General features: G+C 38.0%; 2 protein-coding genes across 5 annotated transcripts in view; both read right to left on the bottom strand.

Moving 5' to 3' along the window:
• Positions 1–279: 279 nt before the first annotated feature.
• LOC105382349 (39S ribosomal protein L37, mitochondrial) lies at positions 280–2,291 on the bottom strand. The gene is made up of 5 exons (XM_011552212.3): positions 2,073–2,291; positions 1,592–1,939; positions 1,113–1,402; positions 751–920; positions 280–594 (listed from the first exon to the last, which is right to left on the bottom strand). Exons 1-5 carry the CDS (start codon positions 2,249–2,251, stop codon positions 346–348), a joined length of 1,236 nt encoding a protein of 411 aa, XP_011550514.3. The 5' UTR covers positions 2,252–2,291; the 3' UTR covers positions 280–345.
• Positions 2,292–6,106: 3,815 nt separating this feature from the next.
• Positions 6,107–19,504, bottom strand: part of LOC105382345 (ETS-like protein pointed) — a 114,116-nt gene continuing 100,718 nt past the window's right edge. For all 4 annotated transcript variants that reach the window (XM_011552207.3, XM_048630296.1, XM_011552210.3 and 1 more), the window contains 6 exons: positions 11,353–11,462; positions 10,819–10,954; positions 8,750–8,908; positions 8,195–8,313; positions 7,721–7,878; positions 6,107–7,603 (listed from right to left, as the gene is read on the bottom strand). In XM_011552207.3, coding sequence (XP_011550509.1) covers positions 7,540–7,603; positions 7,721–7,878; positions 8,195–8,313; positions 8,750–8,908; positions 10,819–10,954; positions 11,353–11,462 — 746 coding nt within the window. In that variant the 3' untranslated portion in view covers positions 6,107–7,539. The remainder of the gene's footprint in view (positions 7,604–7,720; positions 7,879–8,194; positions 8,314–8,749; positions 8,909–10,818; positions 10,955–11,352; positions 11,463–19,504) is intronic.

The raw sequence follows: 19,504 nt of genomic DNA on the forward strand, positions 1-19,504 counted from the left end.
TTCAGTCAGACATTTGCATATAAAATGAATTCCTTAATTATTTACTCACATGTAATTTGCAATATTGTCTTGTTTATGTATGGGTTAAGTTGAGACAGCTACTGATGTATCATGCATTCACACTGTGTATAAAGCACACATTATATCAGAGTTTTTTTCAAAGATGTTCATCACCATCTATGTTAAGATAGGTAGATTATGTTATCCCAATCCTGATAAGCCAAAATATTTTGAGACAAAATCTAGCTTATCTACTTTTAGAAAATAAAATAAGAAAAGTTTCAAAGTCTATCCTTGTTTATATTTCATCATAACACTACTTAAAATATAATACTAACTTACAATTTAACAGTTGTAGAAGGCATTTATGTATCCATACACTTCAGGATTATAGTTTTCAAGTACTGGCATGCCATTGAAATACCTGCTTGAATCATACAGCGTTACATTGTTCTTGCAATACCATACGTTCTTAGTGCCTTCAGTTCCATCTAGATTCAAAGTGTTAAGTTCTAGGACACCAAAATGGTACTTCTGTCCGTCTGTTTGTATGCAGTTTATGTAGACGGGTTCAGGTAGGTCCTGGACATTGTCCTGAAAGCAAATTAAATAGATTAAAGACGACTCATAAAGATAATATACATGCTCTAGAGTTCAGTCAGACATTTGCATATAAAATGAATTCCTTAATTATATACATGCTATACATGTTTGTAACATAAAAGATATCCACAGTATCATAACACCTACCCCATGTAACTGCTTGGCGTAAGCAGTAGCAACTCCAAAGGCATGTGTCAGTGACCTGCCGAGCAGCTGCTCATTGGTGACCGGCGTCTCGAACAGGTTGGCCACTTCTGTGTGGTTGTAGTGCAGCCATGTGGTGTGAGGATGCTTCACGCTCACCGATGGACGGATTGCTGGTGTAAAATATATGTTATGTATTACTATTGTGGTAAGATTATTTAATATCCAGGATCTATCTAAGCTAGAGTTTTAAAGAACATTCAACAATTATGACAATAAATATAATTAGATATACTTAAGGGATTCATAAAATGGTCACAAATTAAATATAGCTAATATACAGTATACACATCAAGTTTACTCACGGTATTTGCTGTCTTCACTGTAGAAATGTACTGGATTCATGGTGACAGTGTGTCTAACAGGGTACAAGTCTGGTATCTGGACAAATGGAATATCTTTCTCTGAAACATCATGTTTCAGCGGCTTCCTGGAAGTCACCAGAATGTGTGATACTTCCTGGAACTGGAATAGTTCTTCATTCTTCTCAAATACAGCTTTGCTTTCAGCGTCATTGATGACATATCGGCCTTTGGGTGTGTCAGTGTTGGATGTCTTTTCTATCAACTGCAGGAGTTTGTTGGTAAGGATTATACTAAAATTAAAATAAAGATATCTGTAGTTAATTAAGTAAAATTGTGATATTTGTGAAATTCCGATTCTGTGGAGCTGTTGCAACAACCAATCAAAAACTAATAAATATAAAGTCAACAACACATTAAAACCATATAACAAAACAGTTAAGAAATCATACCTTAAAATAGTAAAATAAATAGAAACTCACTTCTTTCTTCTGTCAGTAATACCCAAGATCCGGGGATAGTTGTATGCTGGTCGAACAGGATCCTTGATTTTAGGAAGTTTCTTCTGCTCACAATCAAACACATTAGCTGATAATATAGCTTTCTTCACACCCACATGTATTTCCTTGGGGGTTTCTCGGCTGGCCAGCTCTTCTATTTTCTGAGGTAGTCTGTCCTCCGCTATTACGGTTTTAGTGAGAACCTGAGCCTGAGAAATGCCCTCAAGTAAGACATTGTTGGTGGAAATGGTGTAGCATGGCCGCTCCTTGTACTCAGGGTGGTTCTCATCAAGAGGTAGTGGTGGATCGTAGAATCCAACAATTTTTAACCTGTAATGCACGTAGTTTTTAGATTATTCAATATAAACAAAACAAAATTTAGAAGTAGCAAAAATTACTATAAATCGTCTATGGATCTCCTAAGTAAATTATTTATTTGTTTCTATAATGATAAATAACTTGCCGTTCATGTTGCTGTGGCTTTTCTTTTACAAATTCCAGAGCATCCTCTATTGGGATGCCCTTTTCCCTGAGCTCGGCCTCAATGCCAGTGTCCAGGGGAACCCGCTTTCCTTGCACAACCCAATGCTTTTTGAACATAAAACCTATATGTTGACGATTTAGAATCTGCGTTAGCCTCATTTTTCAACTTAAATATGTTTTTCTTACTAAAAATCTTCAACGAAGGAATCGAAGGATTATTATTTTTATATTATAACCTCAAATTTCTTTAAAACATATCTGTCAAACTTGTCAAAGTCAAATGTCAAAATATTTGGATTGTCAGTTGACTACATTGGTCTGTGTAACGTCGTTACAGCTTTTTTCTTTCGTCATTGTTACAGAGTAAAAATGTTGAAATCACAGAGTCATTATTTCACAGACGGAAGCGGAAGTTGACGGAAGGAACCGGAAGAAGAAATTCCGGAAATGAATAAAGTTTGGCGAGGTGGTGAGTAATATTTTGGTATGTACGTAAGTACTTATTAAGCCTCGAATTCACTAGGGCACAAGTTATGAGACTGTTACAGAACATCTACGGTGCGTGTTCTCAGAACATTTTGGTAACATGTCGTGATACATGTTGCTTGTCCACACCAGCAGTCTCCGCCGATGTCGCCCGAGGAAGTCAATAAAGTTTTTTCTACGGGCATGTTGATGCTAGAAGTCGCGCACGCGTCCACACTCTGCAACAACGGTCGCTAGACACAAAGTACTCTGTGCGCTAGACTGATGTCGCAGGAAGTTCTGTCTCGCGAGCCAAAACACGGAACCTGTTCTGCGACACGTAGATGTCGCTGTATAGTCGCGTGCGACGTCGTAGAACAGAGCGCGACGTCGCGGCGACACGTAGACGACATGTGCCTAGACAGGTTCTGCGACGATTTGTCGCCTAGTGAATACGAGGCTTTACTTCCATGTATATGTAGTGGATATCACTACCATGCCCAAGTGATCACGGAGACAAGCGATTTTGGTATCGTGCTAACCCTGGCATGCAGAATGCTCAAATGGTGGAGCAGAGTTGTCAGTATGATTGAAAAAATTTGAACCTGCCATGATTTAGGTAAGTAACTAGTGCCACAAACTTATCTGTTCCGGTGACAGCTCACATAAATTACTAATATTCCTTAATTCTATAAGATTTTAAGTTTGCTCGTATTTTTAATTCGCTCTTGCGGTGTTAATAAACCCATCTAATCATTTACAATATACAATTCATTTGTAAGTACTTAATGAGATATGGATCAATTTAGTTCGCTCTCACTGGAACAGATAAGTTTGTCACACATAAGTACTTATTTACACAGATTAATAGAAAAAAAATTGGGTCGGCTTTGTGCGTCACGTCATTTTACCCTATCCTTTATATTAAAAAAGTATAGTGCCACAAACTTATCTGTTCCGGTGAGAGCGAACTAAATTGGTCCATACCTCATTACTTACTGTACTAATGAATTTCATATTGACATAGATTATATGGACCAATTTAGTTCGCTCTCACCGGAACAGATAAGTTTGTGGCACTATACATTAAACCGTAATTAGTTAACAGTGATTAAAATCGCCCGTCTCTATCCAGAGCTGGACATCCAATGAATCCAGTAAGTATAGAAGACGCCTCTCCTTTAGTAGGAGACACTACGGTGTATTTTATAATATGTAATTTGTGGAGATAGGCAGTACCACTGAGGAAAAAAAACTACGTTAGGCAGAACTAGAGGCACACGTTGAAAAAAATATTATAACTTCAGTTTGTAAGCTTTTTTTCCAAAACTGTCAAGGCCACCTCCTTCGTCATGCCAATTCCATTTTATAAAATCTACCCCCAAACCCCTGGTGCCTGGAATGCAGAAGTTGCCGAAGATGCCGCCAGGAAGGGGCGTCATTAGTGATTTTTTGATTAATTTCTAGATTCCGAGCACCACAGGGATTAGGAGGTATTACAATACAATACACTTTATTTGCACCAAGAACAAAAATTACAAAAAAAACAAAATTTAAAAATAAAACAGTACAAAGAGGCGGCCTTATTGCTTATAGCAATCTCTACCAGTATTATGTAGGTTCCAAAGAATATTATATCTGTATTGTGCAAGCTTAGTACAGGATTAATGATGATATAAATCTGAGACTCACGACCCCGGAAGACATAGCTAAAATTGTTAAATGTATGGAAACAAAAACATCATCTGGCTATGATGAAATCCCAATCTGCGTATTAAAAAATAACATAGACATTTTAGCAGAACCTCTCAGTACATTTTTTAATAACTGTCTGAAGAACGAAATTTTTCCAGAGCAGCTAAAAATTGCTAGGATACTACCTGTTCACAAAAAAGGATCTCGCACTGATCCTAAAAAGTATAGACCCATATCACTTTTACCAACTCTATCAAAAATCTTTGAAAAAATTATTAAAAATCAATTGACACTCCATTTAAACTTTAATAACGTAATTAATAATAGACAATTTGGCTATCAAAAATCAATTGGCACAATAGATTTATTAGTAAATGATGTAACGATGATGCTTGACCAAGAAATGAAAGTAGCATGCTTATTCCTGGATCTAAGTGCTGCCTTTGATTTGGTGGATCATGAAATTTTACTTTATAAATTAAAACACTACGGAGTCAGAGGTAAATTTTATAACCTACTACAGTCATATCTTAGTAATAGGAAACAATTTGTAGAACTGCTTACCATAGAGGACGACCATGAAACTGTACATAGATCAAACTTAGTTAAAATTGCTAGAGGTGTGCCTCAAGGATCTATCTTAGGCCAGATACTATTTATTATATTTATTAATGATTTAATTAATTACGTCACTAGATCTGTACCCGATACTCAATTAGTTGTATTCGCGGACGATACTAACGCAATATTCAATGCTACAGACATAGACTCGCTTAACGAGAAGGTTCACATGGCCATAAGTGCCTTCTGCAAATGGTTTAGTATCAATAATTTAAAACTAAATGCAAGCAAAACAAATGCAATGCTTTTCAAATCTACATGTAGGAGCAATGACGAGATTAATGTTTATATTGATGGTAAAAAAGTGGAATGTGTAGAATCTGCAAAATTTCTAGGCATACAGATAGATTGCCACCTGAACTGGAAAGAGGAACTCAAGTCAATTGAAAGTGCTCTGAGCTCGGCTTGTTTTGCCCTCCGTAGTCTAAGAGATGAACTAAAACTAAAAAATCTCATGCAAGTCTACTATGCATTAGTCGAATCTAAATTGCGCTATAGCATACAGTTTTGGGGTAACAGTTACCACTATAATATGAAAAAAGCATTTGTAATGCAAAAAAGGGCTGTGAGAACAATGTTACGAATTCCACAGCAACAATCCTGTCGGGAACTATTTGTTCAACTTGGCATACTTACCGCGCCATGCCTCTATATCCTGGTGTGCACATCTAATCTCATCAAACACTTAAATAAATTCGAGTCTGCTGCAGAAAGGACAGAAAGATTAAAGACAAGGCGAAAAAACCTAAAAACTGAAATGTGTCCACGGCTTAACATTGTTAAACACACACCGAGATATCAGGCCCTGCTTCTGTTTAATAAACTACCAAGCGATCTAAAACAGATTGTCTCCCATACTAAATTCAAAAACAATCTAAAAGCGTATTTGTTAGAGAAGGGTTACTATAGTGTGGAAGAATATTTAAGTGATACTGATAAGTCTGACATCTTTTTATAATTAATAAGTAATTTAAATTTTAACTTAATTCTAATTGTTGATAATATTTTAAATTTAACATAACCTATCCACATGAGATTTTTAATGATTATTATATTTTGTAAATTGAATATAGATAAAAATTTATTGTTTGACTTGTATAACACATCATATTAATTAATTATATTATGTTACGTGGTGGTGGTGTAGACATTAAGATTTTCAAATACAATTGTTAATATTGTTATATATTGTTATATAAATAAAATACAATACAATACAATAAAAACAAGCAGTCATTTTGTAAATATATATATTTAATTTTATATCTTCCATCAATACATACAACGACATTTATACATTAAAAAATTTGGCCATAACTACAATAGTTCTCTCACTTTATATGGCATATATTCCAGTTAGGATAATGTTGAAAGAATCTTATTTTGGATAACTATTGATCAGTGAGAATTACCTAAATTTGATGTATGAACAGGCAGGAAGACATTATACAAACTTAAAGTATTGCCATGGTGAAGATGGATCATAAATTATAGATACGTAAAAAAACACTAGAAGCACCGATTACATTATTAGCTTATTCAAGTGAGTCCGAAATAACCACTTGAAACAAAGTATAATATTGATGGAGGAAAGATATTTTATAAAATAAAACTTATGGAAATATCTTCGGTGTATTCTAGGAGCTATAAAAATTGAAAATAATACAACTAATTAATTTCATATCTAGTAAGACATTACAATCCCTTAGCACGAGATCAACGACAAATTCACACGGGACCCGATGTCTTCAAGTATTGAAACTGAGTGAGTACCTCTCCGATATTCATAATCGAATCGGCCATCTTTTAATCGAATTGAGATTCGATTCTACTAACTGACCATCGATTCGGACACACATGGAGGTTTTCTTTGTAATTTAATAAGTAAAAATCTGATATGTAATAAAATACGTACAAATAGTCATTTGACTTCACCCTTGTGTTGGTGGGAATTTAGAACAAGAAATCTTTGGATTTTTCATTTTGAGATTATCTTATAAAAATCGTTTCAGTATCATCATCGCCCTACCCTATGTATTTAATTTAAGCCGCATATTGCAACAATTTGCGAATCAAACATACAACACTTAATACCTACTATAATATAATACCTAATTATTCTTTATAAAGTAACAAAATTAACTTATATTTACAGTTTATCGTTAAAAATGATGCAGAATTTCACTATTTTAGCACTTAATTTTGCAAATATATCATTTTAAATGTATATTAAAACGAATGGTATAAAATTCACTAGTTGACAAACGAATTGGCTTGTTGAAATGTAACTCGACTATCGTATGCAAGTTTTGTTAATTTAATTTCATTTGACAAGATACAGTGCCGCATAATACTGGCGCTAGGAAGTGACTGTGACCGATATGTAGGAAATGAACAAGTATTGTGTGAAATGTACGCTGGGATCCGGGATGTATTAAGGCACCATTGGTTTATCTGGGACTATGAATATGAGATGAGAGACAATGACGAGTCCACTGCTGCTGCACGGGAGATCAGAACACAGACTGTTGAATCAAACGCGACATGGACGCCACCTACACAGATTAAGTAGGAGACAACTGAAATCATGAACGAGTGACAGTGACTGGGCAATAATTTAAATGTGGTGACGAGATGAGCGGCGAGTCGCGAGTGAGTGCTTGAGTTCAGTCCTCCTCTTTCTTCTCCATCTTGGGCTCGTACATTGCGTGGAGCTGTTCCGGCGATATTCTAGAAAAAAAAAGAAAAAAAGATTTTATTTTTTTAATTCTATTTTTTTTAATTGGCAAAGGTATTGATTGATCACATACAGCCTAATGTTGTATTCCAAGTGACATTACATCTTACCCGAGCAAGCTCTGCAGGTCGCACACGAAGCGGTAGACATAGCGTTTGCCCGCGGTTTTGTGTATGATATTCTTGTCGTAGTAGTAGCGCAGGCCGCGCGACAGCTTTTCGTAGTTCATCTTGGGTTTGTTCTTGCGGATACCCCAGCGTCTGGCCACCTGTAGCAAAAAATTGGGATTAATATACATAGTTTTCATGTAAGTATGTTACCTATGTGATTTGTCTTCCAAGTATTAGGATTTATATTTTGATTTCTGGGTATATATAGGACAAATGTATAGCAATTGCTACTGATAATATGCGCAAGCTATTGAAAGATAGAAAGAAGAAAGCAAACATTATTTGTAAAATGAATACATTCTTTACGAAAGTCCACTAAAAACTAAAAACTGCTCCCCATTCCGTAAGAAAAAGGGCTCTCAAAAAGGGCACATATATTATTGCACCTATAGTAATAAAATACTAAAAACTTACCTCATCAGGATCAGTGAGTTTGAACTCCCAGCCGTCGCCGGTCCACGAGATGAATCCTTGGCAGCTCTTGTCAGTGAGCAGCTCCAGCAGAAACTGCCACAGCTGGATGGGGCCTGAACCTGCAAGCGTGAGAAACAGTTGCTTTACTACATACGGACCATTGCCTACCATTAAAGAGGTTGAATACGCAACAAGGTTTAATCAAAAAAGGAATAATGATTATTGGGGTTAAAATTTTTGCTACGACGTGCTACGAAACCGCTACGAACTACGATTTTGCTACGCCGCGCCATAGGCCTGTAGCGAAAGTAACTGAATTTCTATTTGGAATGTTATCGTTTCAATCACCTTGTTCTTTCACAACAAGTTAGAGATGAAAGCTTATAAAAACAATGCAGATTCGTCGCATAAATCATACGCGTTCTTCTTAGCGTGTAAAAACTTATAACTAGGAGACTGTTTTGTCACCGTAGTAGGTACTACAGCCACTATTATAATTTGACTGGCTCAAAGCCCAAACAAATTTATAATCCATTAATCCCACATAACACGTACCGGTAAAGTGCGGTCCGGAGCCGGCATACGGCAGCTTGTCCTGCGGTATGAGCGTGTGCTGGTCGCCCTGCCACTCGCTCCACTCTGTGCCGCAGGGACTCGCGTACTCTGTGGCGTACCCCTCCCCGTACCCCTCGCCGCCGTACCGGGCGCCTGTGCCTGAGGAATTAAAAAGAAAATTAGGATTCCATTTTTGATTATTTTGTCGAATGAGGATTTGTGGTGTGGGTCTGTGCCTCTGGAAAATAAAATCTGGATTACATATTTGAAACTTTTTGTTGTCATTTGTGGTGTGGTTTATTGTTCTGAGGTTCAATGGTCAATGCAGTTTGAAGATATTCCAACCGTGACAGTCATAACAATGTAATGTGTAGGGGAAAAAGAGCGTTAAAAATAACATCAATTAGACGATCCAATTAGAGACGTTGACGAGTCGCACGCGCACGTCTAAAATACAACAGAAACGAACCCGACGCTGAATTAATAACGAGATGACAGAGCCACACTTTGTTACATCGTCGTTTGAAATACTATCTGCCAGATTCATTGGACTCTGTTTTTAATTAAATGAACCTAAGAACTTGTCGAAAGAGGTCGTGTAACATGAAGGACTGAAGGTCAGAATTTCAGATGTTGAAAGGAGGAAATTCAGCTCGAAACTTTTTGTGCCAGTTACGTTTAAAAACTTTCCGGGCAGTGAACGCAGCTAAAACTTTTTATTAAGTCATACACCATCAACTCGGACCCATATTTGGCACACTTTAGTGTTTGTGTCAAGCCATTTTTGTCTAAGACCCGCTATCTGTTGGACAGGAAGAAGAAACGATAGGAATATTGATTTTGTTCCTGCCCGTGAGTTTATTAATAGTGGCTTTGGTAAAAAAAAACACTTTTAATTTACTCAGTCTCATAGTTAGCTATATTAATCAGGTAAAACAGTTAATTACCGTACTTTATTATTTACACAAAAATGTAGCAAAAAATCTCGATCTTTAGCGGAATTGAATGGAATTTAGACAAATGGGGATCTACACCGGCCGTCACTTGTTTATAGCCAATAAGAGGGTCTAATTGCAGGCGGGAAAGCGGTAAACACAAGCCAATTAGAGCTCAATTGCCCTGGTAATTAGGTTCTTAACTTTTTGCCAGCAGGCCGCGTGGTTTGCGTTCCTTACATGGGAACTAAGTACAAATAGGTTATTATGTTAGTAGCGACAGAATGCTCGCTAAATGGAGAATATTTCGACTCACTAATGTCGCTATTATCCTTCTATTATCTCATGTCATAACCTTAGCTTTGTTCTGTAGTAACAAACGTTGTTCTGCACTAATTAAGTAATTGTTGTAATTTTCTACTGTAGTATGGTCAATGAATTGAGATTTTTGGATCCGGAATGACTCTACAGAACGAACTATAAAAGAGAGTTGATACTTGATACCCAATCAATTATTTACTATAATATTCACTCCGGGTGTCGCAGAGGAGACCCCAAACTTTTAGGGCCTAAAGCATTATAATCTAAGCGCGCTGCACACGCAGCATCTCCTAGCTAAGGCTCACTACACACACTCACCTCGCGGATAAGGCTTGGTGTACACGTGCGGCTGGTACTTGTGGTCGCTACACACGCGGCACCTCCTACATAAGGCTCACCACACACACTCGCCTCGCGTATAAGGCAACTGACCTCTCGGATAAGGCAACTCACCTCGTGGATAAGGCTTGGTGTACACATGCGGCTGGTACTTGTGCCCGCTACACACGCAGCATCTCCTACATAAGGCTGACTACACACACACACACACCTTGTGGATAAGGCAACTCACCTCGTGGATAAGGCTTGGTGTACACGTGCGGCTGGTAAGTTTGTGCCCGCTACACACGCGGCATCTCCTACACACACTCACCTCTCGCATGAGGCTAGATAAGGCTGACTACACACACTCACCTCTTGGATAAGGCTTGGTGTACACATGCGACTGATACTTGTGGTCGCTACACACGCGGCATCTCCTAGCTAAGGCTACGCACAAACATCTCCTAGATAAGGCTGACTACACACACTCACCTCTTGGATAAGGCTTGGTGTACACGTGCGGCTGGTACTTGTGGTCGTGCAGCAGCGGCTGCGGGTGCGCGTGCTGGTAGTACTCCTCCGAGTACAGCGGCGCCGGCGCCGGGCCCGGGTACTCCGGCTGGTAGTACTGTGGACGGGCGAGGGGTTAATAAAGGCAAGTCCAATGTGATGGATGACAAGATGCGTTTTTGTCGTGCGATAACTTCAATTTCAAACATATGAAAACGTAATTTCGCTCGCATGCCATTTTAATAATGTTTGAAGTACGAGTAAATGCATCACGCCAATAAGGGTTTTTTACATTTTGAGGCATTAAACCCTAAAAATAATTCAATCAGAGATTGCGTTATGATGGCGATCGATACATGGAGTGTGGAACAAACACCTTAGGCTTGTTAATTTAAACCAAAGGTGGTCTGAAAGATATTACTAGCGATAAGGCAGGCTATTAAGAGTGTGTGTTAGGTATATCAATAAAGTTATATTGTATTGTAAAACTCAAACTTTTCCATGACGGTAACTTACCTCATCAAGGGGCGAAGGGGCGGCGGAGGGGGGCGCGGGGGCGGCGGCGGCTCCCGTGGGCTCGGCGTATCCGTACTGGGAGTCTCGAGGACCTCCCGTGGTGTACCCGCCTGGAAGAGAACAGAGGTCAGGGTTAGCTGGTCGTATGGGTACAGAAATTAATGAGAGGCCGTAAGTTTCTCAAGTGGATGGTTTAGATAACATAGGATGATGATCAACGCTCTAAGTATACCTATGGGCATGAATGAATGTGTATGAGCAGCAATATCACATTATTTCTTCTGCAGTGCAAAATGCAAAAATCAAAATTGGAACGTTCCACGATTCCTCGGAACAATAATAAAGCACAGAGGCACAGACAGGCGTGCGTGAGGCCTGCGCAGCGCACGGAACGGTCGCGGTTCACCGCGCGCCCTTTGTTCGCCTGAACTGTACCACAGACCGCGGGCCGAATGGGAGATGCACATTTTGTTTTTAAACTCTTTGAATTTCGAACTCGTTTGTTTTTTTAAGAAGTTGCATGAAAAGTATGAAAACTCATGGAAAGTTAAGAGAAGGATATGTTGACCTTTAATTTACAAAATGTAAAGAAACTTTTCATAGTAAGTAGGTACCTAATTGAGTAAAATTTATTTGATATTTTAAGGCTTACAAGTACCTACCTACGTATCTGGTAAGTTCTTTGTTAACTTTACCAAACCACAGAATAATAACTAGTACCAGACCAAACTAACTGCCTACCTACTTCCAAAAATACTTCTAACCAATCTAAATATCATCGCGCTATAAAAAAAAACAAAACACAACAATAAGTTGAAATAACCATTTCCTAAATTAGGTAAAAAGCCAAGAATGTCCATAATTTTCCGGAAAGTATTTAAAATACCGCAACATCACAATAGAACAGTGGCGTTAACAAATCACTGTTACTGTCAAGTCGACAAATACAACTATTTTAATGATGCCCATGTGTAATTACGACGTTACTGAAACGCCTAATAAATTTCAGACAAAACGTGAAAGCACGTAAAAAGCCGACTCGGGATGTGAACCTGTGACCTGCAATGCGTCAGTGTTGTAGGGGATAGTTATAACCAGATACCATACCTACCAATGAAGTATGTATAAATATGGTATAAATAAAATATGCTTAGGTATTTAGAGAAAATTGGACAGTTATGTTATTGAGGCGTGAAGAAAAAGAAAATTAAAGAATAAAAACTATTTTTTTGCCCGAATGGTTAATTAAAACGAGAGTGTATTTTTTGATACTAACATGCACCAATGAAGTGACAAAAATATTATAACTAAATAAAAATTTCCCGAGAAAAGATTGTTAGGTACGAGCACGGAAAATAAATCTCTACAAGATTCGCATTCGTAGGCTAGTGCGTAGCGCTCTAGCGCTCGATGGAGCGGCGCGGGGCGTGGACGCGCGGCGGGGGGGCGGCGGGGCGGGGGGCGGACCAATCAGCGGCCACGCCTCGCGGGTCGAAAGGTCGCTGATACCGCCACCGGCTGCGATTGGCGGGCTCAAGGGCGCTTCCAATCTCAAATTGATATAGATGAGGCGAATTTGGATTATTTGGAAGAATTCTGTCTGTATATGGAGTGCAAATAGTATGGCTAGTATGTAGTATGTGGCTACGGGTGCCGAAGACAAAATAAAGACCCAACCAAACTGATTATTTATTAAGTATACTCTTTCTCATTTAGGTAGTTAAGTATCACAAAAATTGCTATAAACACCTTGCTTGTACCTAATGCTCTAAAAAGGAAGGTAGGGATGTAGATTGTAGATAGGTATTACTTGTGTTCTGTCTTTGTTACCATAAGATTATTAAGTACAGTTAGGCCTGGTATAAAAACTGAAGATTAATGAACGCTGTAGCCGTGGCACATGCGAGAGTAACCTTAGACCCCGCGCCAGCTGCCACATGGCACTCTCAAACTTTTTTATTTTTCTTTTCGCCGAAACTCGAGACCTGCGAAAACGATGATGACTTTTTGTAGCACGCGCTAAGCTCTCCATATGGCGTCGACTTGATGACAACATTATTTTTTTAATAATTTGTCCTTTTCATGACACAAAATTAAATTCAGCTTTTTTAACAGGGTAACTAGCGCTATACGATACGAGCGAACTATAAACGAACGTTGGCGCCAATTCCCATTTTAGAGCGGAAGTCAATCAAAATAATTATGAATTTTTAAATTTAGAACTCGGGAGATCGCAGGTGAGCGTATGGTGACAGTTAAAGTCAAACTGTCTGCACTTTGTTTTGACACATTTGATCAATTAAATTAATTCACATTTAATTGACAGTAATTTAAACAAAATTAAAACAATTTAGGATGTAATAAGTTAAGAGCTGTATTAATGGTTAGGGGACATGGAATTATCTCACTCAGCAGATGATACACGTAAATATATTGGCGTGGAGTATAAGTGAGTAAAACCATGTCTCCAGACTGTTAACACGATGACAAAATAAAAATAAATTTATATGAGAGCCCGTCTATAATGGTTGTAAAATGTGTGATACACTCCCAGCATCTTTAATTTGTCGAGCTGTAGCCACTGCAGTGGAAATATGTAGGTTGGAGAAATTATAAATAAAATTAAGAACCGCGGAAAAGACAGTTTTTAAGAATGAAAGGAAATGGCTGTCAGCGTATGGTGTTTAAATCAAATTCAAAATTGGAACATCTTTCGACAGGATGTGTTTAATTTACGCGGAGTGTCGCCGGCCAGCGCGGTGTCATCTCGACTCAAAATCATAATTATATTTTTTTATATTAAACATTTTATTACTTAACCTATATCCTACATATATTTATATTTCTTGCTACGTTTAAATGTAGATAAATGGCTCAGCAAAGCAATTTAGTATAATTTGGTTTCTTTAAAATTAATGTTCTGAGGTAGAGTGAGCGTCCACTGGCTGTAAACACAATGCTACTGCTATGACCTCAACTTCTGTTTAAAAATAAAAGACCAATCTGTTTTGGCCGACGTACGCAGAGCAATGAGAAATTAACACCAGATCACCGATATTTATTGCCAATAAACTGTTTCCCAGTTTAATTACAGCGGCCATTTTATTTCTCTATACCTACATTGATGTTTTTTTCTAATATAAATCAATGAAAGTAAACAGGGTGCCTTCAAAAATCAAATAAAAACATGATGATATCCGGTCGAGTATCATTCCAGATTTAATAATTTATTAATAATATGTAGCAGCTGGGCATTGAATCTGTAAACTATAATAAATATAAACTGAAGATTTAATTTAAATTGAGTGTGTCTGTATTTGCGTAGCCAATGTTTTGCACTAAGTTTTTCTTAGGTTCATAACTAGATATTTTCATTGGTTTTGGTAGTAGGTTGCAGCGGTGCGTAGGGCCCTTAAGTACATAGAGCTAACTATGTGATACCCAAAGGAAACGAAACTTAGGGTCTGTTCCACAATGTCTGGGTAGTGGCTACCTGACGGATAAAATACATGCTGTCACTCTCTGTTATTATTTTTTAGACAGTGACAGCATGTATTTTATGCGACAGGTAGCGACTAACCAGACATTGTGGAACAGGGGCTTAACCTACTTAATAGACTCCTGTAGCAATGGCAGTGCAGACTAAAGTCCCTATTACATAAAAGCATTTATATAGGATTCCAGTCACATGTGGGTAATATTAAACATTTAAACAGCAATATCCGTTTTAATTCGCAATGTTTTTTTTATTCATTAATAGGATTGGAACATGTGCATTGGAAATGGTATAATCAACGGGCGTCATAATTTAATCCGCAGATTGCAGGTTTCTATTGCAGCTGTCGATAGCTTTACAATGCTAATGAGCCCTCTGATTTCATTAAAATATTAGTTTCTTATTGTTATTCATCGCTTTAGTATAAAAGTCTTCTAAAATTGTTAGCTAGGTCAAAGTGTATACAGCAGCGGCCTTACGGCCAGAAGCGAGTTCATCCAGGAAGCCTTTGAGCGATGAATACTAACACAAATCCACATCGGCTTAACCTAACAACGACTCTATATACCAAATTACGTTAAAAACAGAAAGCCAGAGTATCCCGAAGCCTAACCAGGACTCTATCACGTGGTATTAGAAGCAGTTATAGCACGACAGCAGTGTGATCGCGAATCGTGCGCGCCCGCCGGCCGCTCTATGCGCTTGCGCAGGTGTCGCGGCACCTGCTCCGTGCTAACCGAGGACTGGGGCCGTGGTAGTCTGCTAGTGTAGGGGGGAAGCTATGTGGATTAGGTTGTATAGTATATAGGTATTATGTAAACAATAAGATAAATAAAAATTGAAGTGTTCTGTAGCTTCGGATATAAAAGAACTTTACATTTGAACCAGAGTCGCATCTTCAGAAAAAGCTTCATAGCCGTAAAACTTAGAAGTTACTTAATTAAATTTTAGGTAATCAGATCGGTGCAGTGTAATAGTATAGTCTGTAATCATAAAATAGATGTAGAGACAGTCAGTTGTTTATATTACGAAAGAACAACGAAGGGTCAGTAAAAATTAGGAGCACCTGTAGCTATACCGGAGCAAAATTAAGTCAAACACTGGGGCTCGCCTTGCGTTTATAGACGACATAAGGCAGGGGAAGCCATTAAAGCTATGATGTTACATTATTATTCTTATTTAAACGTTTATTCACCGATAAGCCGATTTGCCTACTTTAGCTTTTTAAAGCGGATGGATCGAATTTCGAAATTAAAGATTTACATAAAATAAGGTAAAAAGTTCTCACCTATTTGCACCTTTTTTACTGGCAACTTAAAGCAATGATAAAAAAGTTGTCTATGGGTGATTTCAAACTTCGAACGCTTTTAAGAGTTCACAGAGTATCAGCTGTGGGCCATTGTGCCGTGATTGCGCCTAACCGCATTGTAGACAGGAAGCAAGGAGTTTCGACGTCAGACCGGAAATGGCGGGCCGGGCACTCGGTCAAATGCACTGTGACGTCATCAAGTTAATGAAATTACGGGATGCCTGCTTTACAAGCTCCTGTTTCATGTTTGTAATTATTATTGTTTGTGACAGATACGATAGCTCATATTCGTACATTTATATTCTTAAAATTACATTGAAGCCGCATCACTTCTAATTATGTAACTTCATTTTAAAAAGTGTTCACTTAAATATACTTCACATCAGATGCGTAACTAATATTTTATCTTATAACCTTAGTCTTATGGGTGCTTATAGTGAGATTAGTAACACGCGTTACGGCTTCATTCAACTCTAGCGCAGTATTAATGGAGGATGATAGTAGGAAGTGGCGACGCCCGCGCCGGAAGTCGCCATATGAATGGGCCGGCACGTGACGATAACTCGAGTGACGTCACAGATGCACATCGGATGTAGGGAGCTGAGAGGCGATTTTGCAACGCAGCTAACCGTATTTATAGCTGGCCGGTTTTGACGAATGAAAACAATGCAATTCTAAATTTAAAATCTTTGAGGTTTTACTCCAGTATGTTAAGTGTGGTCTTGCACTTATATTGCACATGATTTAAGTCTAAAAGTAGGTTGGATGAATTTTTTTTTGGTTATTATGCAGTAGCTTATAATTTGGCACCTGGCTACGTGAGACAACATCAGATGGATCAAGGTACAAGGTAGTGGTGGCAAAGGGAGGGTTGGTGCAATATTACAATGATATAAAGAAAGTAAAAGAACCAAAGGGCATTAGTGTAGCACAGGTCTTGAAACTTGAAACAACACAGTGGGTTGACACAGGAGGAAGAAAAAGATAACATTTGAAGGTGAAATGTTGAATATTTTGTATGTTTTATGGGTGTGAAACAGCTGTTGTGAGCAAAACGTCGCCGGTTCATAGACAGGTGTTTCTAACACATTTATTTTGGTTCTAACGACTTATCGGTTGTATTTTTATGGATATAAAGCGGCTCCTTTGTTTTAACCGAATTCAAAGTGAGGGATCTTTTAAGATAGGTACCTTGTGAGGTTACGTAGATGGTAGGTAGGTAGATATTTTAAAACCTAAGTAAGTTAAGGTTATCTAAAGTCGAAAACATGTATTTTATCAAAATAATTCTGTGTAACTTCAATACTACCGAGAAATATCAAAGACCGGGAAAGTATTTTTTACTCAACCTTTGACTTAACCTAATCAAATAGGCATAATTTTATTACAATCTGTGGAATGACGTTCCTCTATACTTTTTTTTACTGTGTTCGGCACTGTATTTTGTTATTTATACTACCTAAAAACTTCGGCACTGTGTGAAATAAATACCAGGTACCTACTTACTAATAAAAATTTAATCAAAATGAGCACACCCAACTATCCACACACATTCGCAGCACCTTCACGCCATAAACAAGACAGATCCCTCAATACATCGTAAAGCAAAGAGCTGCAGTCCGATAATAAACGATTTAATTAGTATTTAACGATTTCAGTCACGTCAGCTAGGCTGAATGAGATTTGCTACTGGCCGCTAAAGGAAGGAAGCGATTACCGGCAGGTTACCGACCTGCACCGTTAGCTGGCTGTATGGAACTGCTGCCCTTGCCGAGCCATAGACAAGACAGATCGCTATCTGCCACCGAATTATTCATATTTCGAATGTGAGAACTGGACTTAGAATAATCACCTCCCTCGCACTTTACACAAAGTAAAATGTATAATATTAACTTTGCTTATTTCAGTCAGTTGGTTTTTGCGTGATTCAAGGTGGTGGTGGGTCACATAATGCGATTTTAATTGGGCTGTAGGCAAGAACTCTTGTACTTACAATAATTTTACGTGTTATATGTTTTTTATACTTATTTCTCCTTAACTTTGTTGTAAGCTTAATTCATAATAATAAATTATATACAAGTATAAAATCTATGAATCAGATTGATTTTTATGCAAAGGACCGTGTATATTGCGAGCTTTTTATGCGCATCACGCGGCGGAAGTGCGCCCGCGCCGGATCCAACATGGCGACGGCGAAAGTGCTTCCGGTGCGAGCTTTGAAAGCTCTCAATGGACGCACTGACACTTATTTATAAGCTTTAATTTAATGTGAATGAATTTGTGTTTATTTTATGCTGTTTTTAGGTTGTCAACTGAAAATATGCTTATTGTAATACAAGTTTTATTTAAAAGCTTCATTCAATAATATAAAATGCAAAGAGTTGTAAAAGTAATAATTTTTCACAGTGTAGGTACTTTGTTTTTAGTAAGTACGTTATTAAATTAACCATTAAACTATTTTCCTTAAAGTTTATTCCCAATTAGAAATATTTAATGAACAGAAAGATAACAAATGCTTTGAATTGCGGCGAACTCCGTAAACATTTTCCTTCTAAAGTTACATTAAAGTATATTCTATCTATCTATCTATCTATCTATCTAAAGTATTTGAGGGCTCAATAAATAGATTAAAATTATACAAGGAAACATTTTAAGGAAAATCTTACACGGTTTCACTTGTAACAATAATAAAACTCACTTGTTATAAAGCTTAACTTGTCTAGGCCTAAAAAAGCACATTACCTGTAGCCAAAGCATAGTTGGGGTCTAAACAGACTGCCTCTGCCGCCGGATCGAACAACCTCTGGTCAGGGTACTTCGCCGTCGGTGTATGTTCATAATTCAACCTCGCTATACTGTTCACATGTGACTGTTCGTAACCTAACCGCTCTACACTCGCGTCGAATTTGTTTAGCTTATTGGTATAGTCTGTGTAGGTCCTGGTGAGGGACATGGGGAGCAGGTCGGGCCCGACGGCGGCCTCTCGGGGCACCTCCAGCAGCAACATGCCGCCGGTCGAGCTGAGATAAGCACTAGCACCTCATTGTAACACTTTTGGAAACACTCAAATTTATTGTTAACATTTGTGGTTTATTTTATTTTAAGTTGGTTTGTTTAAAAACGTTAAGTTAATTTTTTTACGATTATTTTGTAAGTTTTAAAAACGTTGACGAACGAACGCAAAATATAATTCAAAAATAACAATTTAAATTTGTCATCGAACGGTGCAATCGAAAAGTTCCACGTTTAAATTCGTCGGCCGTATTCGTGAACAGCACAGAGCGTGCGCGCTTAGCGTGTGCGTTCAACAGATGTACTAGTCTGTGACTGCGAGCTTTCGGGCGGGC

This window comes from Plutella xylostella, chromosome 25, assembly GCF_932276165.1.
Source record: "Plutella xylostella chromosome 25, ilPluXylo3.1, whole genome shotgun sequence".
In the NCBI taxonomy this organism is placed as follows: domain Eukaryota; kingdom Metazoa; phylum Arthropoda; class Insecta; order Lepidoptera; family Plutellidae; genus Plutella; species Plutella xylostella.

What these genes read in the sequence shown, in the direction of transcription:
- LOC105382349 (XM_011552212.3), bottom strand. Translation starts at nt 2,251, where the DNA reads ATGAGGCTAACGCAGATTCTAAATCGTCAACATATAGGTTTTATGTTC. An exon ending in ATTACTGACAGAAGAAAGAA is followed by an intron (nt 1,403 to 1,591) that starts GTGAGTTTCTAT and finishes TTTTAATTTTAG; the next exon opens with TATAATCCTTACCAACAAAC. An exon ending in CAGTGAAGACAGCAAATACC is followed by an intron (nt 921 to 1,112) that starts GTGAGTAAACTT and finishes ATTTTACACCAG; the next exon opens with CAATCCGTCCATCGGTGAGC.